Here is a 25,088-nt window from a genome sequence, read left to right as displayed (position 1 = left end):
AGAATTTGTTACCGCAGTGGCTTCGCGTCATACTCGTACTTAATCAAAGCACGTGGTTTGTTTCATGCGTCACCTTATATAATATTTGTATTGACTCTTAATTATGAAACGTTTTTTTTACTACTCTAATGCTGTTAGCTGTAGCTGCCCTTAACAACTTCACCGGACGATAGACGGCGAGTGCAGATGGCACTCCAAACCCGCGGAAGGACTTATGGAGCGGCTGAAGGCAACTCCCGCCTGACGGATACGACTTTAGTCTGAGGACCGTTAGGGGTTCGAACCTCAGCTCAGGTCGTCGTAATTTCGATCAATGGGGTTATCCACATTACTAAAAATCCCCCCAATTTCTATGTATTTGCAATAAACGTATCATTGTATTTCAGATGTCTAGTACCTATAACACAAGCTTTGCTTAGTTTGAGACTAGATGGCGCTGTGTGAATTGTCCGAAGATATTATTATTATAATCTAGCTAGTCCCCGCGGTTTCACCCACATTAAATTTATAGCCTATATATTATTCTGATTTATAAGCTATGTTGCTGTAAAGTCTCATCAAAATCCGTTTAGTAGTTTTTGCGTGAACGACTAACAAACATTCATCCATACTCACAAACTTTCGGGTTTATAATATTAAGTAGTAAGATGTTAAGTAGGTAAGATGTTGCATATTATGTACGAGTAGATGCAAGTCCACTGCGAGTTGAAATGTATTCATCAAAATAATGCATACGGCTAACCGGAGCAACGTATTCCATTGACCTCTGTTGAACTGCAAACAGGCCACACCTTGAATAAAATTATTCTTGTACGTCAATATAATTATAGCAGCTTTAGCTGCGCCCGCGACTTCGTTCGTGAAACCGGAAGTTACTAATTAACAGTTTATTAATATTACTGTAATTCTTTATTTATTTACTTTTTATTTCACCTAAAGATATAGACTAAATCTTTATTAAGGTAAATTAAATGCAAGCATTTTTGAATAGTCATATTTTTTTATTCTACCACTCATTCGGAACGCAGACTCATCACAAGAGCAATGAGCAAAAAACTTGTGTGTTGCTCTTTTGAATAAATGTTAAAGTAATTTATTATTATTGTTATTATATTATTCAGATCAACTTAAATTAAATTATTTAAAAAACAAAGATTAATTTAAATAAATAAAAACGAAAAAATATTTTTATAGTATTTGTATATTCTTTAATTTTTTGCAGATCTGTTTGTTAATGGGCAAAAGCCTCCCACAATCGTTTGATTAAATTTATGTTTATCTATATGTGTATCTACACATACATATATATAAAATTGGAGTGTCTGTTTGTAATATTGAAATAACCGTTTTTTACTACATGCATATGAATATAAATACGGTACATACACGAAAATAACATTTTTTACAATTTTTGTCTGTCTGTCTGTTTGTTCCGGCTAATCTCTGAAATGGTGGACCGATTTTGACGGAACTTTTATTGACAGGTAGCTGATGTAAAAGGGAGTAACTTAGGCTACTGTTATTTTAGAAAAATAAAGTGAAATTCCACGTGGACGAAGTCGGGTACAGCTAGGATTAAATATGGAGTCTAGTGTGCACCTCGTACCTTCTCTCTCTATGTAAATACTCTCTAACAGGTTGTAAAAGATTGATTATAGCGATAACACTGCTTTTTGTAATTCACTTTATTATTCGTTATTTCTTATCTGTGCGCAATGAAGAAATTATTATTATGATTTCAAGGGTACCGCGTGACATGGTATTAATAATCCAATACTATTAACCGTTTACCATCAGATGGGCCGTATGCTTGTTTGTCACCTACGTGATAAAAAAAGTATCATGTGGTTTTAATGATGAGATATGGCAGTATAATAATAATAATCTCAGGACAATTCACATAGCACGTTTAGACCCAAGTTAAGCTAGCTAAAGCTTGTGTTATGGGTACTGGATAACTGATACAAATACATACGACCATATTATACATAGAAAACATCCAGACTGATTCAGATTATAATATTAACTAAGGATTTCTATTGTACAATAATGTATATATTTGTAGAAACAAACAAACAAACAATGAATCCACATTAATCAACCCACTGTTCCCTATTTCTTAATATTAGTGCGTACAAACAAACTTTCAGCTTTATTAGTATAGATTTCAACCTGGGCAAAGTCGGAACGGATCGTAACATAAGTGATACATAAGTGATAATGATTGACGTCGACACCGGGTACCTAGTTGAAAAAATACAAGTCATCGTGTAGAAACTGTAGACTATATTATTCTATTGTATGCTTATTTGTGTGTACTTATTTTCTTTGAATATGTTTTGTATGGAATCACTTTTCTTTATTATATTTTTGAGTAAAGTACTGTATTTTTATAATAAAGTCACTTCCGCCGTCTGTTGACGTAGATCTTTACTACGCAAAGGATTTTAATGCAGTTGTTCAGCAGGAGATAGAGTGATTCAAGAGGAAGGTTTATATGTATAACTAGCTGTACCCGCGACTTCGTCAGCGTGGTTTTTAACTTTATTTTTCTAAAATTAAAGTAGCCTATGTTACTCCTTATTACATCAGATAATTGCCAAAAAAAGTCCCGTCAAAATCGGTCCAGCCATTTCTGAGATAAGCCGGAACAAACAGATAGACAAAAATTATAAAAAATGTTATTTTGGTATATGTACCGTATTTATATATTCATACGCATGTAGTAAAAAACGGTTATTTCAATATTACAAACACACACTCCAATTTTATTTATATGTATAGATATGAACACCCATGCGAAACCGGGACGGATAGCTAGTGTATTATAGAAATATAAACAGTTTTTTGTAGTTCCTTGACAATATGGTTTATGAACAATCGATAATATGCAGTTTTATTTTGTTGGCTACACATCTATCGTGAGGTTATTTACCTGTCGCATACGTAGGTAAAAAAACATGGGTTTTTCATATTTTAAGATAAATATGAATTTAAAAATATGTTTACTTTTATAAAAAAAAACCGTATAGCTTCGCGGTGGGTAATGAATTGTTAAAAATATATTAAATGAAATTAGTACCTAGCTGTTGTTCACAAGTTAGAGCAACAAATACATAGAAAATTAAGTACATTTTCGATTAATCTTGATAAAATTAATTTATAAATTTATGTATAATAATTAATGAAACAAATAAAAAGTTTCTTTTTTAATATTTTAATTTTACAATACTTAGTACAAAGAGATGTTAATTAATCAGATAATAATAATAAAAAAAAAACAAAGCATAGATGATAATAAAACAGAGAATAATTATCCTTTTCTCCATATTACTAATCATATTTTGTTCTATGACTTTCATAGTAAAAGCAACGGAGATTTCCTACCAATGTCAGGGTTAGAATTCTGTCAGTAATCAATTATGTCTAACTGGTTGACACTGGCTGACATTGACATTGCCTGCAGAAAAGTTGTTGACATTAAATAAACTATAGAGGACATGTAACAGCGAACGTTATTCGCTGTTTTATGTAAATGGAAGCTGACGGTCCACCTGATGATCGCCTATATACATGAACAACCTACATCATGTTATCATACGATACCTGATGGTAAGTGGTAACCGTCGCTTACATGAATAGCACTACAGACACCACTTTATCGTGTGACGCTCGCGAGATCCATGCGTAGTAATTCCGGAGAACTAAGATGTCAGATCTCGTAACTAGTAACTACATTTCCTTTTATCACGATATAAGAAAAACGAAAAACGACTTAGAAGCCCCCTCTGATCGATCCCCCTTCTATTTCAAGTGGAGATAGAAATTACGACAGCCTGAGCTGAGATTCAAACTCCTAGCGGTGTCTTCAGACTAAAGTCGTATACGTCAGGCAGGAGCTTACCTGAGCGGCTTTGGAGTGTTCTGTGAAACTGTAAAGATCAGCTGCAACAGCATTAACATAGCTCCAAAAAAAAAATTACAGCTTACACAACAAAGCTGCTGAAATTGACCGAAGGGAACGCAGCTTACATTTTACGTAGTCCTCCAATACCTTCAGACAGAAGTTATATCCCTCAGACATGATTTCGCGCATTTTCGTCAAATGAAGCGAGTCATCATTAAAATATTTGGATAAAGAAATCAAGCTTAGAGTTGACCATTTTCATTTCTGTACTGAAGTGTCTTTACCAAAGGATTTTATTCTAACCTCGACGATAGTGGTCGGATATCGGGTTTAGTCGACAGTAACATAATATCGGAATGATATAAAAATTACTGTTAACGTCCCCGCACAATAGTAGCAAGGTCATAATTATCATGATAATCAAGACATAATTGAAGGTCGACAGAGACTCGAGAACTGGCCCTTTATAGAACAAGATCTATCGACAAATGAGGAAAAACAACAGACACGAAGATAGCCAACTCAAGTACAGTTACCTCTTATATAGGTCATAATGGCAACAACGGTTAAAATATAGATAGAATTTAACATAATTTTTATTATATAGCATTAGAAGAGGCTAACAAATTAAAATTTATAAACACTACACTATTAGAAAGGGTACATATAATATAATACGTAGGAATACGTAGAAATACATATAGTATGATACATATAATACGTACGAACAAAAAAAAATTAACAAAAGTGTTAAATATGAATGTGAATGATTATAAGGGCAGAGGTAAACCTTAACAGATTTGGATGGTAAATGATATGGCAAGAAAGGTAGTGAAAATTATATTATTGCGAAAAGAAATGAAAGTATTGTATTATTAAAGAAAACATGTTACGCCGACCTTAAATGATATAGAATAAAGATAGGAAAATTATGATCTAAGAATTACCATTTATTTGAGAATCAGTAAACAAGTATTCATATATAAATTGTAAAGATTAATCCATCAAAGTAATTTAAAAAATAATACCGGCCATAAGTCAACTGTCTAAATTACATTCTTTTATACCATGTATTGTTTTGAGTTTATGACTATCTAAATTTGTTTTTTTACTATCCTAACACATATTTCAATTCTAAATGAATACAAATTAATAATCGATCAATAACTAACTCCAAACTATAGATAACAGACCCGCTACTGCTCTCGTGCCAATTTAGAAAAACCAAAATCAAGAAAAATTTAAGTATAAACATTTTGTGGTGTCTCTTACTTTTACAATTGTATACATGTCGTGACGTTTCGTAGCGTTTATTATTCGTTATTATTATCATTTACTTTACAAGCTTATCTCTAGACTGGTAATTAGACTTGACAAGCATTGCAAAAGTATATGTTCATAATTTACATTTCGTGTGTACGTATAGTATATATATATAAGAAAACAGAGCAATGGAAAGAGAAGAAAAATTAAGTACAAAAGAGCCATAATGTTTAGTTTTAACTACAAGACAACTTTTAAAGATCTAGAAAGGAGATATGGGAGGAAAATGCGGTTAAAAGAAAATCAAAACTACTTATCAATGTCATACAGGGAAGTAAAGGAAAATTGTACATAAATAAGTTGAACAATTCAAGAGGAAACTCTTAAATATTAAAAAGTGATGTGTTTGATGGAAATGAAGCACTTTATGTGGACGATGCAGTTTCATAATATTATTGTTCTCTAAACGGTTTAAACAAACAAATGGCTACTTGAAAGCAGTTTTGCCCATCTTGGGAAGCCATTATAAACTGCAATAGTAGAATTTTAAAGAGGTATACACTACCGCATGCCGGTTATGGCTGGCCTTTCGAAATAGATGGAGCCGGTTTTTAGATTATAGTAATGTTTCGATTTGATGTATAAATAAAATCACTTGTCTCTCCCGCAAAGCAGCTGTGTATCGGATCATTTAGTAATGACTACGAAGCTATATTTGCATAGGTGTGTTTTGATTTGAAGAATGGAATATCGTAGTGAAATACTGTACTGCGCACTGAGATATAACACTTGTGTGTTATTTACGAATGAAAATATAACAATGCGCTTTATTTTAGAAATTTATTTGTTATTCGTTCTATAGACTTCTATCTTATTAAATATACTATTTATAGTTAGGTTATTTCAAGTTGGTTCAAATTTTCACTTTAATCATAGGAAATGAAAGTGTACATATCAATTATAATCCCAAATTATAAAACTGACTTTAAAATGGTATAACTGAAACTATATTTTTATTGTCCCATATTATTTTTTGTCGAACGTTTAATTACAAACTACAATAAAAATGTGGCATGGAACAGCGGCCATTATCGCTGACTTCCATGCAAGTTGCGACACATAAACTACGGTTTCCGGAATTGCGATCAACACTTCAATCTGAATGAATTTCAATTCAATCCACGTTTCGAATTTTATGTAATTTGTCTATCAAATAATAATAATAATCACTTCAATCTGAATGAAAAGCTTGTGTTATTCAACAACTTCAATACATAGATATATTTTTTTTTCGTAAATACATACATATTATACATAATTTCATCTATGTTTGTGCCGTGCGAGTTATTCTAGAATATAATCTATATAGGGTAAATAAGTTATTAATGTTTTATGATAGGCAATGTTTTTTTTATATTTTTCTTTTTATTAACAGACGAGACTCTGTCAGGTATAATCTTAAATAGTATGAGAAACGAGTATTATTGTTTTAGGAGCTTTGGCGATGAAAAATAGTATACTTAAAAATAATTTGTTTACTTTTATTTATATATATATTTTCCTATTTGTACTTATAATATCTTGCCTAGTAAACAAACGTTTTGATATAACTGCTCATTTCTATATACAATATACATATAATATATGTATATTTCATTGTCACGTAGATACATTCATTGTATGTTAATGTTTATGGATATAATAAACTAAGTTGACCATAAGCGAAGTAATTTCATAGCTTGGTTAATTATTATTTTCTCATAAAGTAAGCGTTCAGTTAAGTAATTATTTAATCTATATTATAATTATTTTGCATACCCATTTAATGATCACCCGTGAGTTTAAAAGCGGGTTCGAATTTTAATTTTAATTTAATGTTTCAAGATTGCATACGTATAACAATTTTGTGGAAACACGTTGCCAACTCAAAACTAATTATTATACGAGGTTATACGATTAATTGTTACCTAATTGTTTATATTTTTATTTTAATTTTAAATTCGTTTTATTTGTCTTGTCTTTCATTTCTTCATTCAGGTTTTATTATTATAATCTAACACGTATTATTCGTTAGAGATTACATAGAACAAATTCCATTCAATAAAATAATTAATAATAACATATAGCTTATTCTTCACACAAAAAAGGACTTCTTTTTAGTAGAAATCCTTAAATTACCACAAGTAGATTGTTCAGTCATATTTTTCAACATATACGGACATTTAGTTATTTGGTAGTTGTAGTTTTTGCATAAAACCATACAAAATCACAAACAAAATTTTACGCATCGACGATAACGAACCGCGAAAACTTAATAATTGTACTAAGTTAAAACAATTACTCACCGAATATGGATGACAAATCCTTTATCTTAAATTCTTTAAAAATTAATAATAAACACGACACGAAAATAACAAATTCCCACTATTTGAACTGGCGCAGAGCGGCCGTCTGTACCGTCCGCCGTTTGATCGCGGACTGACCGGGCCGGGCGAGGGAAAACGTTCGTTCAGTAACTTTTTTCTCTAGTCAACGATGGCCGTGCAAATTGACGCCAGATTTTATTTTTAATTTCTGTCAAAGTGCGTGAACCGACTCGATAAACACACGTGATGGGCGCAGGTTTGTTGTTACGTTTTGTTTCTGAGCTTTTCGTCTAATTCTAGCAATTTACATAGAGTAGTGTAGTTGAATAGTAGCGTTCACAACGGAAGTCTAGCAACGTCTGCGTTAACTATCAATTTTCGAAATTCGAAAACAATTGTAACTTTATCTGCTTCTAGAAATTTACGTAGAGTAATATATCTAACTAAATATCATCAGTCTTCTTCTAGAAATCTACTTTAACTGTCATATTTTGAAAATCGAAAATAATATATCTAACTAAAATATATCATTAAATATCATCAGTCTTCTTTCTCGAAGTCTAGCAACATCTACGTTAACTGTCATATTTCGAATTTCGAATATAATTGAAAATTTATCTGCTTCTAGAAAATTACATAGAGCAGTGTGTCTACTTAAACATGAATGAAGTTTTCTTTCTTGGTCTGGCTAAGTCTACGATAACTCTCATTTTTTCAATTCAAAAGCAATTGAATATTTAACTATTTAACAAACAAACAAACATAGAATTCTATTTCGCTCCTATTGGACGTAGTTTGATAAAGTCTTATTGCCTTCTTATCGAGGAAAGCTATGCAATACATATTTTTGAAAATCGAATCGGCAGTACCAGAGATTTTCAAAATCGGATCACAAAGTTTACATCTTTATAATACCCCTCGATCGATCCCCCTCCAATTCAAGAGATTAGCGCGTTCGAACAAACAAACTCTTCAGCTTTATAATATGATGATGATGATGTTGATGATGAGTATAGATAGGCCGCCAGCAAGCAGTCCTGTCAAAGAGGCCGCAACAATATTAGTATAAACTAGCTGTACACGCGGACTCCGTCCGCGTGGAATTTAACATAATTTTTCTAAATAAAAGTAGCCTAAGTTACTCCTTATTATATTAGCTACCTGCCAAAAAAAAGTCCCGTCAAATTCGGTCCAGCCATTTCAGAGATTAGCCGGAACAAACAGACAGATAGACAAAAATTGTATAAAATGTTATTTTGGTGTATGTACCGTATTTATATTCATATGCATGTAGTAAAACGGTTATTTCAATATTACAAACAGAAACTCCAATTTTATTTATATGTATAGATTACTTCTTTGTTTTAGAAAATTGATAGATAATACACACGTTGCGAGACTTCTGGAATGAACGTTCTGAAGCTTGTGTATAACCGGTTAGTGTTTACGATAATTGATAATGTAACAAGGAAGTAGTGAGTACATTTATTTTATTGACGTTTTTAGTGTGTAATCAAACCGCTTAGAAATAATAACACCCTTTTCGGGATACATTTAGCCATGCCTACATAAATCATCCTGTATTCTGTGGCAGAAAAATGTTTTTTTTTTTAGAAATATAAAAAATCTTTATTCAAATAAACTTAATATAAGCACTTGAATAGTCAAGTTTTTTTTTATTCTATCGCTTATTCGGAATGCAGATTCATCGCAAGAAGAATAAGCAAGAAACTTGTGTGTTGCTCTTTTAAATAAATATTGATTTACTTTATATTTATATTTAATTAACAACAAGGATTAGGCATACGACAATCAACATAGAAACCGTTACGCACTTAATCTCTGTTCAATCAAATAACAATGTCAGCGCTATAAATTTTAAGTTAGATATTTTCTACAAAAACATTATTATCATTTATAAATGCTTCAATTTTATAATAAGCTTTTTTACAAAGAAAATATTTTATGACACATTTGAATTTTTTTTTTCTGGCATTTTTGCCAGCAATTAACTATTGACTTAATATAAGCACTTTTAAATAGTCACATTTTTTACATATTCCGGTACAGGCAAGTTAATGAATAGAGATTCTACATCAAAACTCGTCATTATATCACTTTCTTCTAATTTTATGTGCTCCAGGATTTGGACATTTCGTCAAATTTTTTATTCTACCACTTATTCCGAAGACTCGACACAATGAATGAGCAAGAAACTTGTGTGTTGCTCTTATGTAATTGGAACGGTAATAAGTTTACGGCCCACCTGATGGTAAGTGCTAGACGTCGCCTATGTATATGAACATGTTATCACGTCATGATCTGATGATGACCGTGCTCAAGCGTTGGGAAACCAAAGGACTAAGATGTCATGCCTCATGAAGCTGCATTTTTTATGGATGATAATGGAATGGTGCATCTGCCTGAGAGAACCGGATAATTCCGAAATTTAACCGAAGTAAAATTCTGCCGCCAAATAGCTCAGACAACTTTATGCCTTTGATACAATTTTAAACATGTTGAAAAATCATGAAGTTCAGAAGTTACTACTGATTTTTAGAATGTGAATTGCCACCATCGTTGAATAAAAAGTGGAGGTAGTATGTCCCGTGATATCTTCGGACCCATGTTACTCTTGCTCTGTTGGTAACACATTAAATTTCTTATGGTCGTAATAGATTTTTTGTGAAATATAATAATTTCGATTATAGCGGAATTCGTCGGCTCATAAAATTATTACAGAAAAACAAGCATGGAAGAGTACAAATGTTCTAACCTTTAGATACAAAAAAAGTATATTAATTTCTTGCATAATAATATATCGTGGAAAAAGTCATGATATTCAGGTTTATTACTGACTTCTAGTCATTAAAAGTCGTCGGTTTGCATCTGATCGATGCAAAAAAGGATTGGTTAATTTTAATTTGTCCCCCAAATTCAGAACTCTTCTGTTCTGGATGCCTACACTATGTATAAAGCCTTCACTACCTAATCTCACCCTATAAGCAAAGCACGAAAATTGTAATAATATAAAAACAGTACAAACACCAAAATATAAATTTAAAAAAACGTTATTTACAATTTTTGTCTGTCTGTCTGTTTGTTCCGGCTAATCTCTGAAATGGCTGGACCGATTTTGACGAAAACTTTTTTTGGCAGATCACTGTTTTTTTTTGGCAGATCATAGTTAAATTCCACGCGGACGAAGTCGCGTGTACAGCTAGTATATAATAGTCTCGTGTCACAGTATTTGTAACAAAACTCCTCAGAAACGGTTTAATCAATTCTTATGTTTTTTTTAGTATATTTGTAGGTCTAAGAATAAGACGTAAACTATTTTTTATACCCCTCAATGATAGGGTGAACCAACCTTTTATGTATTTCTGATTCGATTTAATAAAATACGTACATAACATACGTATACGTACCCTAAATTTTCACCCTTTTACCACCAACCCCTATTTTTTAGCGATATTAATTTATATGGCAAAACAACGTTTCCCAATCACTAGTATATAATATTGATTTATTTTACTAAAGGTAGACTGTAAAAAGTCGTTTGCGTGGGTACCACAGTCTCACCTATTTGGCCGTATGCTTATTGATCACCATCGTGGTATAAAAAAAGTTGTGTTACCACATACACACCCATAAATATTTTAATAGTGACGATATTAATTAAAAATAGTCAACTTAAACAGAGACAGCCGCTTAAAATGTACGAACAAACAAACACTTGTACAAACACTTCCTTTGCCTCTTTTCTATACGGTTTAATTATTGTTTGGTTACGTGTTACGACTGTACTGTAGTGCTGTACAAATGTAATTGTTTCCGTGTCTTCCACCTTTTAATTTTAAAGTCAGACAGAAAAACAAACGTCTTAACATTTTTTTAATAGATGACAATGATAGCGTTTTCTCTAACGTTATAACATTCTTTAGATTCACCGTACGGGTACGGGGCCATCCTTTGCCAGAGGGAAACCGCGAGCTGTTCCCGGAACTTGTACCCGGGTGTAGGTTTAAACTCCTCTGTCGACATATGTCAACACTCACCTTAGCCGTTGGTGTAGCTCTCTCTACCCGGCCAAATCTGGTGCAGCTTTTTTTTTAGTGGATGATAATGGAATGATGCACCCGTCTGCGCTAACGGTATACGCTGGCAGGGCACCAGTGGAGGATGATAAGATGAACATGAAGTCAGATCAGTTGGCCCATCGTGATGAGTTCGCCGGGAATTTATCACGATGGTTTCCATGGGGAACCGCGTGGAGGTCAACCTGACATGGTACATTGTTAGCAATGGGATCATCAGTCTACATTGCTAACAATGCCCTTCCCTCGAAACCATCGTGATAATGTCTCGGTGAATTTGTCGCGAGGGCTAACTGATCTGACCCCATGCTCATCTTATCATCCTACACTGGTGCTCCGCCAACGTAAACCGTTAGCGCAGGTGGGTGCACCATTCCATTATCATCCATAAAAAAACATGATATCCATAGTGCTGTTTATGTATATATGCGACAATTTACCATCAGATTTCTATCACTTACCATCATTCATTTATTTTACAGTTATGTAATAATAATAGTTGAATAAGTGAATTTATCGCGGTTCATTTTTGGGCTGAGAAAGTATGACCACGTCTCTAAATTTCGGTCACAACTTAAATGGTTGTCAATTCGTAACCGCAGAAACTTGCGTATCCTTTCCACACTCTTCTCCATCATATTCGATTCTTCCTCTCCCACTTATTTGAAAGATAGATTTCAGTTCATTAGCGACTCTCATTCACGTAAACTCGTTCACATAACCTCCTTCTCTCTAGGTCATACAAGCTTTATGTCAAACTCCTTCACAGTTACGGCAATTAACCTCTGGAATATAATGCCATTATCATCCATAAAAAAAACTATTTAATATCCAAAATGAGTGCTGTTTATTGTATATATTTAGCGTATTTATGTATTTATTCATAATTTATATATTTCAATATATATATATATGTATATTTATATATATTATATTTATATAACATAAATTATATATGTACCATCATATATATCATCTATTTTACAGGTTATGTAGATATATAATAATGTCAATAAAGAATAAAAAAAAAAAAAAATAATCTCAGAACAATTCACACAGCGCCAACTAGACCCAAGTTAAGCTAACTAAAGCTTGTGTTATGGGTACTAGATAACTGATACAAATATATAGATAATTTTTTTGTTCGTAATTACAAACAATCATATTCATAAATACAAATGTTTATGCCGTGCGAGGAATCGAACCCGCTACCTTCGGAAGTAAGGCGGTGTGTTAAACCGCTGGACCACCGAGGCTGTATATGGTTCAATAAATGAATGAAATAGACAGTAAATTCTCTTTAAAGTTGTTTAAAAAAAACTGTGTACCTGTTGTGGGTTATTTTCGCTGTACGATCATGTTAAAATTACAGAAGGCATGTTTTTGTAGCAATCTTGTGTTTTTTTTCAATGACGTATCTACGTGCCCTTGTCGCTGTTTGTACTTCGGACGGTTAATTTGTTTGTTGGGTGACGCAGTTAATTCTTTTGTCAATAGTATTCCAAGGCTTTTAAGTCCCAGAGACGAGTCTTCATCATGAATTTGTGTATATCTAGCGACTTGCATAGATGCAAAAATATTTTTTCTATATTATAATACCATGTGCTAACTGCAAGTGGTATTAATAAAAAAAATTATCATTTTAATATTTCCAAATTTTCTATCAGATTTTCTAAGGGTGAATGAATTTTAAACAGTAATCAGTATCAGTAAAAATCTGTTAAATATGTTTTTAGTTTATCGACTATAAGCAAAAAGTTTAATTTTTATTTCTATAATTATAATTTAGATAATATTTATCCTCAAAAGAGATTCCTAAGTAATCAAGAATAAGGATAAGTTTTGTGTTGTTTATGCTAACGGTATGCATAATATATATAACCAAAATATACATAAAAAACTCCCAGACCAGTACAAACAATCATACTCATGACTACAAATGTTTGTACCATGCAAGAAAGCGAACTTGTGACCATCTGAAGAAAGGCGGTGTGCTAAACGAGTAGACCACCAATGAAGTTTTCTGTCCCATCCCTGCAAACTGTACCCAATATGATAGAATGTGACAAAACACTATTCGCTTATTAAAACTATTAACGTATTGTAAACGATACAGCGTAACTGATAGCATGCTGTACTGTACTGTACAGACACGCCCATTAATTGCTGGAGTGGAGACCTGACTGTGGGTGTGTGCTCTTGCGTCATTGTATGTACGCACATACACGCCTTGACCTTGCCGACTGTCTCCTAATTATAATTGATGATCACAACATTTTATACCACCAACAGATACCTATTGTAGACTGTATCATTGTGATAATAAATCGGAGAAAGGATTGTTAATAATGTGAACTAAATACTCCATCTCTAGCCATGTACCAAGTCACGTTGACCTCCACACGGTTCCTGGATACCATCTTGATAAGTTTTTAGTGAATTTCGCGCAAAGGGCCGACTGAACTGACCGCATGCTCATCCTATCCATAGTGGAGGATTCCGTTGGAGGCCCGATACACCCTTAGCGCAAGGATCATAATTCCATATTCATCCATTTTAAAAAAAATGCGGATAGAGAGTGGGGATTATTAGTAATGGGGAACTATATCAGAGGAATTTATCCGCGCAATAAAATTACTATGTAGGTCTTCAATACTCGTTCTATCTCTATTCAGAGCTGCAGTGAGCGGGTGTGTGAGTGAGACAACCAGGTCAATTCGTCACTTAACACTGTCCTACCTAAATGCTCGTCCTATTATTTATCTTCAAAAATAAAGTCAAATGGGCCTAACATCAGAAATAGATATTCTATTATGTCGAAAAAAAATATAATCAACAAATTGTAACTAGTCTGTGCAAGCCCTAAGTAAAAATATCACTATAAGGTCCGACTACGTGGGCCGGTGCTAACACTATAAATGTTGAAGCGTAAAGCAATCGTATATGGTAAAAAATAAAATAAAAAAACACTCAGAATACTGCGCTACAATTTCACAACCAAATCTCAAAGTATATTTTATTCTACTATGTGACAAAGAAGCATACGGATCGTCAGATGGTAAACGGTTACTGTAGCCATTTAAACAAGACAAAATGAATTTATTGCACCCAGTATTCCTAAGAATCATGTAAACCAAAACGTAACTTCCAAAGTGTTGCGGCCTCTTTGACAGGACTGCTTGTTGGCCGCTTATAAAACATAACTAGAACAGACAGAACAATTGATGAGCACGAATAAGACAGATACAAAGACGGACGATAGAAATTGAATAAATATATTTTATTATCACAGAAGACATTTTTTCATTATCGACGATAATCTTAACGGTCGCGCCGAGCAGCAGACCGTTCACGAAGCAAACTACTTGACGACAGTACTAGGTGAGACAGAGGTACGGAGGGGACTCTGTCCAAAGTCTACCTAGGAATATTATCTGTGACCTCGATAAAAGCGCAGATAACAATGCCCGGCAACAGGTGGATGGGGGCAGAGGTGACGGATCATCGTGACACTATCCAAATGATAATGGCACTGGTGATCATGTCATTATCACTGTACCGACAACTGATATTTTGGAATCGCTGATAATTAACTAAGAGCGTTTACTAACGAAGTATTGTGACATTTTTAAATGTAACTGGAAGGGCAAATTGCATAACCAGAAATTAAATAGTCACTATTATCAAGACACATTAAGACGATCAGTTGTTACAAACACTGCTATCAGGTAGCAAAGGAAAGTCTGTTACCTAACGATTTTTAGCGCCCTGGATCTGCAATTATTGTTTTTTATTAAGATTTGTGATGACCTTTTATTTGAGGCAGGCATGGACTGTCAGAAACTTCCAAAACTCCCAATATTTTTGTCTCCCACAAAATTTTAAAAACAAGTAATTTAAAAGTTGAACGGTTACATAAAAAGTGGTCTTGAAGTAAACTAGAATTTATTTAAACATTAATTATATAATGATATTTTCATTAAGCTATCACTGAAAAATTGGATTGTTAGCTAGTTAGCGCTTAATAATTAAAAAAAATGACGCTAAGTTAAAATCTACAAAGCTTAATGCTACATGAATAGTTTCGGAAATTCCATTCCTAATGTAACTGCACATGGCATTAAATATAGCAGGAAATTGTGTGTTAGCTCAGTTGTAGTTATTTTTGGAAATATTGAGAGCGAACGCGTGTTACGTGTATCCTATACAGACCCAGCCATAATTTACATGCGTACCTTAACTAGCATTTACTTCCTAATGTAATTGTGCATTAAATATAGCTGTAAATTATGGATTAACTCGGTTGTAATTATTTTTGGAAATATTGCTTTTGCCGTTGAGCCAGTATGCTAACTTGATTTCCGATACTTATTGTGCTAGGTCGATACCTCGCACGAGACAAAATTTGTATGATTATTGTTTTCTACATATATTGTGTATAGAATAGATTTCTATCAGTTGTCTGATACCCATAACGCAATCTCTGCTTAGTTTGGGACTAGATGGCGCTGTTTCAATTCTCCAGGCATATTATTAATATTTTCATTTACTTTAGTTCCCTTCAATTCAGCCTCAATCTAACAATTGAGCGTGTTCAGTATAGTAAACAGATTCCCTTCGAGCCGACGATTGCAGCAGACTGCGTCATGGAATCTAACCCCGCGTGTTTGCAATGATCCGATGGCAATTGGCAAATAACACCATCACGGAATTCAAAAAATGAATTCATTATGCTGTTTCTCCGTAAGATTATAATGTCATGTCTTTATATCTTGTACTTTCAAATCTTTTACTTTCAACTTGAGTGTATTCAATGCAATCTGCTTGACATCAAAAATAGATGTTTTCTTATGTCGAATAAAAATGTAACCAGCAAATTGTTCATAGTCTGTGCAAGCCCTAAGTAAAAATATCACTTAAGTGAACCCAACACGATAAGGCATTCAGAATACTGCGCCACAATTTCACAATGTAATCTCAAAGTTTAAACATAAAATTCTTTAATCAGTAAGTTTTTAATGATAACCTATGACTCCGGAACGTGGTCTATGGTCATTCGTCTGTTCAGTGTTTCCCAAAGGAGTAAAATGGCTGCTTTTGATTTCTATAGTACATTAGTAATACTCCTTATTGTTCATAAAATGAAGACAAATAAAAATAAACTTTATCGCTCAAAGCAATAGGTAGATAGATCTTTAAGAACAAAAGAAGAACTAAAAAGACTTGCATAAATAAATGAGATTAAAATATTGTTACAGTTTACTTGTGGCATGCCGTAAATTCTGTATATCTTATATTTGTGAACATTTCACAATCTACAGATTAAATTAAGATTCTAGGCTAATTACTTTACTACCATAATGTGGATTTATTCAAAGTAATGAAGTATTACAAACAAGATAACATTAAAAAGTAGATATATTTATATAAACAGCTGAGGTTATTACAGTTCTATAAATAAATATACATATGTATCTATGTCGGTAGATTACTATTTTTTATAGAATTACTTGCTACTCGCCCCGGCTTCGCACGGGTGTACATGTATTATATATAAACCTTTCTCATAAATCACTCTATCTATTAAATAACCGCTTCAAAATCCGTTGCATAGTTTTAAAGATTTAAGCATACATAGGGACAGACAGCGACAGCGACTTTGTTTTATACTATGTAATGATGATTACTTTATTTGAATAAAGATTATTTCTATTTCTATTTGCAGTATACTCACTAAAGTCGTAAATGGCAGACGGGAATTGCCGATACTATTAATCTGTTGCTATTCCAAAGGACTAAGATGCTATGCCTGTTATTGCTTAGATACTGAAATATGTGAGAGGACACAAAAGACTGTACAGTCTACCACAATTTATTGTTCACTACTATGAATAGAATAGAAAATCATTTATTGAAATAAACTTACATTGAAGCACTTTTGTATAGTCATCACATTTTTTTAATCTACCGCTCATTCGGAAATCTGTCTCATCACAAGAAGAACGAGCAAGACACTTGCGTGTTGATGTTTTAAATAATTTTATTGTTACTTTCCATCAAGTTGAAGTGTGTGAATACAAACTACCAATTAGCACTAATTCAATGAAATACACAATTAGAAAAAGTATGTTTCGGTCACCTTGTTTACTATTATTATAATGATTACAAATATGGTCTAAATTTTACGATCTACATAAATCAGGGGCTGCTCGCGTTAATAGAGCCACTTATATGCAATAGATCGATAACAACGCAGTCATTAAAAAGTCCTACATTATCCGTAATTTCTACACACACCAGTGCTTTACGTGGAGGTCAAATGATAGTGTCGCTTACAGACTTGAAGTAAAATGTTAGGGTTTCCAAGATGGTCTAGAAATAATAGGACATACCAGTTCCTGTTTTTATAGCATGGGACAAACTAGCTTGCGGCTCACCTGATATGATAGCATAGCGGCTTTTGTATTGATTGCCGCATGCATCCTCATGTAAAGTGCGAATACTGTAACTACCATATAGTAATTTTTGTAGCTGTGACGTGGTCGAGTGGAATGAGTAGTCATGCTCACTAAAATGTCCAGGAATGTGGCGGCGTGGTGGGCCGGGTCATTGGGCTCCCTAAAATATGGTCGAGCGCAGTGATGGCTGGCTCATCCGTCATACTCGTGAACGAGTGCTGCTTGTAGGGACTGGTCTGCTCTTGTCACTACGACTGATTTCTTATTCTTCTTAATCTTATTGCATATTTATATTTGACCCAAAAAATTAGTGCTGGTTGGTAGTTTGCATTCACACGTTTCGACTTGTAAATGTAAACTTACAAGGATTATTTAAAAGAGCAACACACAAGTTTCTTGCTCGTTCTTGTTATGAGATAGCTTTCCGAACGAGTGGTAGATAAAAAACAAATTGTTATGACTATTCAAAAGCGCTTAAATTAAGTTTATTTGAATAAACGATTTTCTATTCTATTCTATTCTATTCCTGATAGTAAGTGATTACCGCCGCCCTTGAGCATTCGCAACATCAGAGGAATTTCAAGTACATTTCCTTTTAGGAAGGCTGTTTTTTGAAGGTTTCAATATCGTATCAAATTAGAAATACCACTGTTAAATGATGATTCTATAGGGTGGTTGTGGGTGGCAAGAAGTTTCCGGAAAAACGCATGATGAAGGACCGCCTTTCATCCAGATATTTCATTAGGATTCCAGATGATTAACATGTTTATGGGCTACGGTTACCACTTACCATCAAGTTGGCCTTCAGTTTCATTGCCATTCCATTAAAAAGCCTATTTGTTTATAAGAGAAGTGTGGTGACACTGGTTTGTATGGCAATTTACAGACTCACATATTCAGGTCAAATACGAGTATATTCTATTCAATGGCGTCTTGTATTAATAATGTAGCAGAAAGGCCGAAGTACAAATAGATTATGAATTCACATAACATTAAACGTAGGTTCGTATCTCCCTCAGTGGTTTTATCACCTCTATCTAGTATCTAGCACACCGGGTTACTTCCGATGATCGAGGGTTCGATTCCTCGAACGGTACAAACTTTTAAAATCATGAAGATGATGTGTAAAGTATTTTTACAATTTTTGTCTGTCTGTCTGTCTGTTTGTTCCGGCTAATCTCTGAAATGGCTGGACCGATTTTGACGGGACTTTTATTGGCAGATAGCTGATGTAGTAAGGAGTAACTTAGACTACTTTTATTTTAGAAAAATAAAGTTAAATTCCACGCGGACGAAGTCGTGTGTATTGTTAGTAAATAAATGAATATACCTACCTATACAGTATCTATTCTTACATTTTCTTACCTGCTCTGCCATCTCTCGTCAGGACTGCGGTATCAACACTCTATTAATGTGTAAATTGGCCTCAATTAGCACCTATTCACACATTTAACATTTGACCTCAGTCATTGGTAGCGTTGATTTATACTAGCTACTGCACGTGTCTTCGTTCGCCTAATTATGATTGACTGTGATAAAAAGTAGGCTATGTTCTTATAATCTTATATAAATTAGAATATATAAATATCTGAGGCTTAACATAGCGCCATCTAGTCCCACGGTATGCAGAGCTTGTGTAGACTGATATAAATTCTTAGATTTTTTTATAAATACATACATAATATATATAGAAAACACCCAGACCGATACTAATAGAATCAAACTCATGAATACAAATGTTTGCACCATGCGAGGAATCAAACCAGCAACCATCGGAAGTAAAGCGGTGTACTAAACCGCTAGACTACGAATGCCGTCAAAATTAATAATTTTATAATTCAATTATTCTTAATTTCGACACAATACTTATTGTTAGCAATTGATTTGGACTTATTGAAATAGTTCTGTCTTGAAACGGTATAAAGACGATATTTGAGATCTGACGTTGTTCGCAGTTTATAAACACGCGCCATTGTTACTGCGTATGCGCATGATTTTGTTATTAAAAGGATTGCATATTGCAAGATTCAGTTCGAATTATTGTTGATGCACACACAACTGATACCTACTGATGTTATAGTTGATATAATGTAGTCTATATAGTTTAACTGTGCAACAAATTTACATTAAAAATCGATGATTATACTCCAATCCATACTAATGTTATAAATTCTTCTTACACGACAAAAGATTTAAATGAAATTTGGTACACAGATAATAAAGATCCCTCCGATCGATCCCCCGTCCAATTCAAACGGGGATCGATATTACGACGGCCGGAGCCGAGGTTCGAACCCCTAGTGGTGCCCTCAGACTAAAGTCGTATCCGTCAGGCAGGAGTTGGCCTTCAATCGCTCCTAAGTCCTTCCGCGGGTTTGGAGTGCCATCTGCACTCACCCCCTAACGTCCGGTGAAGCTGTAAAGGCCAGCTGCGGCCAACAGCATTAGAGTAGTCCGAAAAAAAAATGATAATAAAGACTCTGTGGCTACTTTCTAGTGCGAAAAAAGAAGGGGTTGAAAGGGGGATGGCAAGGTTGTACGGAAATATCGTCATTTAGATATATGTAAAGCTAGAAGCTTGAAAATTATTTTTAGTTTGTAGATTATACTATACATAACATATTTATGTATGCGTTCAAAGTTTGTGAATTTTGCTCTTAGTTTGTTTTGTAAGCTGCGTTGAAGTTGAATGATGAAATAACGTAATGTCCGTAGTGCTTTTATATATAGTAGACGGTTTTTTTCTAATTGCCGATAATGAAATAGTACAGCTACCTGCTTGACGGTATACTCTCCCGGAAGCACTAGTGGAAGATAGGTCATGTCAGTTAACCCATCGTGTCGTACCATCACCAGAAATTCATCATGATGGTTTCCAGGGCGAGCCGCATGGAAGTGGTGGTGGGTCAACAGTCCATAATAGTAATATGGACAATCCCCTATAAGTGACGGTTATTATTAATCATAAGGTGATCCGACCACTTGTTTGCCAATCCGTATATATTTCCATCAAGTGGGTCGCTAGTGTGTGTGACATATAAAATCGTATAAAAGTCTTAACTCCCGCTATGCCCTTAGATAAATCTCAGTCTTGTTATTTTGTATGAAAAAGATTGAAAATACATAATACAATTGTTTTCTACTTATTTTGATTTCGATTGGAATTTGTATTGGACATTGATCGTTGGAATTTACAATCGGGTGAAAGGTTACCAAGCTCCTCGATAACGGGTAGAAATGGAATTATAGAATATAAATAATCAAGTAAACCTAATGCAATGTAACTTGGTTAATTGGGATCTCAGGGGACCAAGAATTACGTACCAATTATTAAGAGGTGCCATTAAAATTATGGTTGTCTCATTTACAGAGGCAACCGCTTATGGACGTTGAAATGTACCGTTATTCTATTTTTAAAAATGGAAAAACCTGAAATCGTTCTAACAAACAAAGCATGTGCGAAAAACATTCAAATGTTTGTAAACAAATGTGTCACAATCTAATTAATTTGTCTCACTTGTACAGGGAATTGAGCTACAGAGTCCCAATTATAGAGGTAAACATCGAAAAAATCTTAGAATTCAAATTTCATTTCACCAGGTACGAAAAGTCGAAAATTAACAGAGGTATGTCGTTTCACACGTTTCAAATTGTAAAATGTGAACTTACAAGGATTGTTTAAAAGAGCAACACACAAGTTTCTTGCTCGTTCTTCTTCTGATAAGTCAGCTTTCCGAATGAGCGGTAGATTAAAAAAAACATTGTTATGACTATTCAAAAGTGCTTGTATTAAGTTTATTTGAATAAATAAATGATTTTCTATTGTATTCTATTCTATTGAGTGAAAAAGTATCGCGACCTCATTGCAACACTCAATAATAGAGGTTTCTCACTTAATCGGGTTCGAATCCACTTAATCGGGTCTAACTATTGTTAACTATCATGTGAAACACCATTAATTAAAGATGGTAAAGTCAATAATCATGGTTCTTTATCTAAAGTAAGTTTTCTTTAAAGCGTAAATTGCGGGAATACTATTCCAGCATATAACTTTTATATTATGTAGAATAGTTTTCCATTTTATCTTTTTGCGTGACTCATTGTTATTTGTACATCTTTTCTATGTTATAGTTGCTGAATTTGTTTTTTTTTTTTTTTTGTTTGTTATGTTCTATATGCTGTTGCTATTTAATTGTAAGACTATTAAGTATGTTATATGTATTTATAAGTTATATGATGTGTATATGGTATATTTAGGTATGTATTTTATTCATAATCTATAGCTTTATATATATTGTATGTATTTATATATGTATGTTTACATGTACTTACATTTAGTAAATATATATTATTTATGACATAGATATTATTTTTCTTATTGATTTATATTTGCAACAGTTTCTCTGCACAAACTGTGGTAAAAAATGCCAAGGCGTTAAGTCCGCCATATGTACTTTTACCTTGGTATTTTGTGCATTGAAGTTATATAAATAAAATAAATAAATAAATAAAGCATTCAGAGTAACCTGAAACGAATCAGCAGAAGCTGGAGCCTAAATAATCTTTGTGACATTGACAAGTAGATTGATGGATGATTGAACTGACGTAGCGGGAGTTTGGAGCGAAAAGGTTAAAGTGTTTATATTATTATAAAAACAAATAAGATATAGGTAAAAGTGAATATTGTAGGCATTGGGGGGTTTATTAGTTGGAACTGGGAGGATACCACAAGTAGTGAAGGTGAGTGTTAATGCATTCTAAAAGGGCCCTTTAAACCTACACCCGTGTCACAAGTCTCGGGCACTACTTGGGGTCCTCTCCCTGAACCATCGGTGGCCAGCATCAGGGCCTAAGTCGTCATCGTAACTAGTAGTTTTAAAACTATATAAGCACTTCTTAATAGTCATATTTTTTTCTCATTTGCAACGCAAATTCGTCACAAGAAGAGTGAGCAAGAAAATTGCGTGTTGCTATTTTAAATAAATGTTATACAGCATTATTAAGATATTGTGTGAAGACAAACTGCGACAGAGCAAAATTGACACAAGTAAATAATTAATTACTGGAATAACAAAATAAATAAGTCATAGTTATCAGAGCAGACCAATCTATAAACGGCACCCCTTCAAGAGTATAACGGGTGAGCCAACCAACTAATAAACAATGTGAATAATAATACAATAATTTAAAAGATCTTATCTTATATATAATATGGATACATGACGACCTCGGTGGTATAGTGGTCTAGCACACCGCTTTATATCCGATGGGTTCGATTCCTTGCACGGCACAAACATTTGTATTCATGAGTATGATTGTTTGTATCGGTCTGGGTGATTCTATATATACTATGTATGAATTTACAAAAAAAAAATAACATGTATTTGTATCAGTTATCTAGTACCCGTAACACAAGCTTTATCTAGCTTAACTTGGGTCTAGATGGCGCTGTGTGAGTTGTCTAAATAAAAAAAATGTATGCAGAGAGACTTATCACCTGTCACCGCGTATCTGCAGTGATTGTATTACGAGTTTAAATGAGATCTCCAAAACTGACACGGCCTGCTATGTTTACAATGTATTAACATAACCAAATATTTTTTTATATCACATACCGCAAAAGGGGTGAATGACGGACGAGTTGAATCACTTTGTTTCTTTGTGTTTTGCTCACTAAAAGGATTTGTGTGTTTAGTTTGTTGTTTTGTGGATGATAATATTAATATGACCTCAGAACATTTCACGCAGCGCCATCTAGTAGAGCTAAGTAGAACTTGTGTTATGGGTACTAGAGGACTGATAGAAATCCTTAAATACATTTTCATTTTTGTAAATATATAAATAACTAGCTGCCCCGGCAAACGTTGTTTTGCCTTAAAATAAAAATAAAAGATTTAGGGGTGGACTACCCCTGACATTTAGGGGGATGAAAAATAGATGTTGGCCGATTCTCAGACCTACTCAATACGCTCACAAAATTTCCTGAGAATCGGTCAAGCCGTTTCGGAGGAGTATGGGAACGAAAGCTGTGACACGAGAATTTTATATATAAGATATACATGGAAAATACCCAGATTCTAATATTACTATATTAATACCCAAATTCTAATATTTATACTGTGCGAGGAATCAAGCCTGCGACCAGGAAGGCGGCGTGCTGACCCGCTAGACCAGAGGTTCCCAAACTTTTTGTGTCCTAGACCCCTTGCCATATTTTTGTTTTGGGTAGACCCCCCTTTCTTACTTTGTATTGGTTTTTTATCATTTTTTAACTGTAGTAAAGTTTAGTGTTAGTAGTAGTAGTTTACACAAAGTAAAAAGAACAAAATGAGCGCTGTCGTAGACCCCTTGCAGTTTGTCATAGACCCCTGGGGGCAGATATAGACCACTTTAGGAATCACTGCGTTAGATTATTGAGATCATATTATATTACTATTCCCAATACATTGTTTATAGTAAAATGTACTAAAAGTGATATTTTAATTGCAGAGTCGAATCGGATGTGGTCGAGCGCGTCTTTCGTCGGCGTGCTCTTTATTATTGGTCTACCGCTGTGGTGGAAGACTACAGAGGTTTACAGGTAAATATATATTACTGCCAACGGCGACCGTTCGCCGGCGTGCCCCGCTAAAGAAGATTTCAGCGACTACAACGCCATCTGGTTTGTGTGAGATAATCACCACAATATATTTTTATTTAATAAATATTTGTAACATTATGAATATAATTGAGTATCTAATATGATCTATTTGGTAAATAGCGCCATCTAGTATTTATAGACCGACCTCCGCTTCTCTCCCTACTACACTAACTTCGGTCTATAAATAGGGAGGTCGGTAGTTGAATAATCCTCTTTGGTTGGGTGAGCCGCGGCATTCAGTCGACGAGTGCAGAGCGTGCCGGTTGTGTTTTGGATACTAAAGTGAATTGTATTAGTAATAGGTTCATCCTGGTCTTAGTTGGGCCTGGGGGGAAGCTGCAAGTAGTGAAGGGCTCT

General features: G+C 33.9%; 2 protein-coding genes across 4 annotated transcripts in view; one reads left to right on the top strand and one right to left on the bottom strand.

Annotated features, from left to right (window-relative positions):
• LOC131848845 (protein I'm not dead yet) overlaps positions 1-7,634 on the bottom strand; it is a 54,403-nt gene extending 46,769 nt beyond the window's left edge. For both annotated transcript variants that reach the window (XM_059198790.1, XM_059198792.1), the window contains exon 1: positions 7,516-7,634. The gene's annotated coding sequence lies outside the window, so the exon portion shown is untranslated. The remainder of the gene's footprint in view (positions 1-7,515) is intronic.
• Positions 1-25,088, top strand: part of LOC131848846 (GPI transamidase component PIG-S) — a 79,689-nt gene that overhangs the window by 29,191 nt on the left and 25,410 nt on the right. Inside the window, exons 1-2 of one of the 2 annotated variants that reach the window (XM_059198793.1) lie at positions 7,701-7,792; positions 24,581-24,671. In XM_059198793.1, coding sequence (XP_059054776.1) covers positions 7,783-7,792; positions 24,581-24,671 — 101 coding nt within the window. In that variant the 5' untranslated portion in view covers positions 7,701-7,782. Of the gene's footprint in view, positions 1-7,700; positions 7,793-24,580; positions 24,672-25,088 lie in introns of those variants that run through there. The other variant, XM_059198794.1, reaches the window with a different exon arrangement.

This window comes from Achroia grisella, unplaced genomic scaffold, assembly GCF_030625045.1.
Source record: "Achroia grisella isolate CSIRO2021 unplaced genomic scaffold, CSIRO_AGI_Agris_v1 utg598, whole genome shotgun sequence".
Lineage (NCBI taxonomy): Eukaryota > Metazoa > Arthropoda > Insecta > Lepidoptera > Pyralidae > Achroia > Achroia grisella.
The sequence above is the reverse complement of the archived record's forward strand: the minus strand, read 5'-3'. Positions and strand labels throughout refer to the sequence as shown.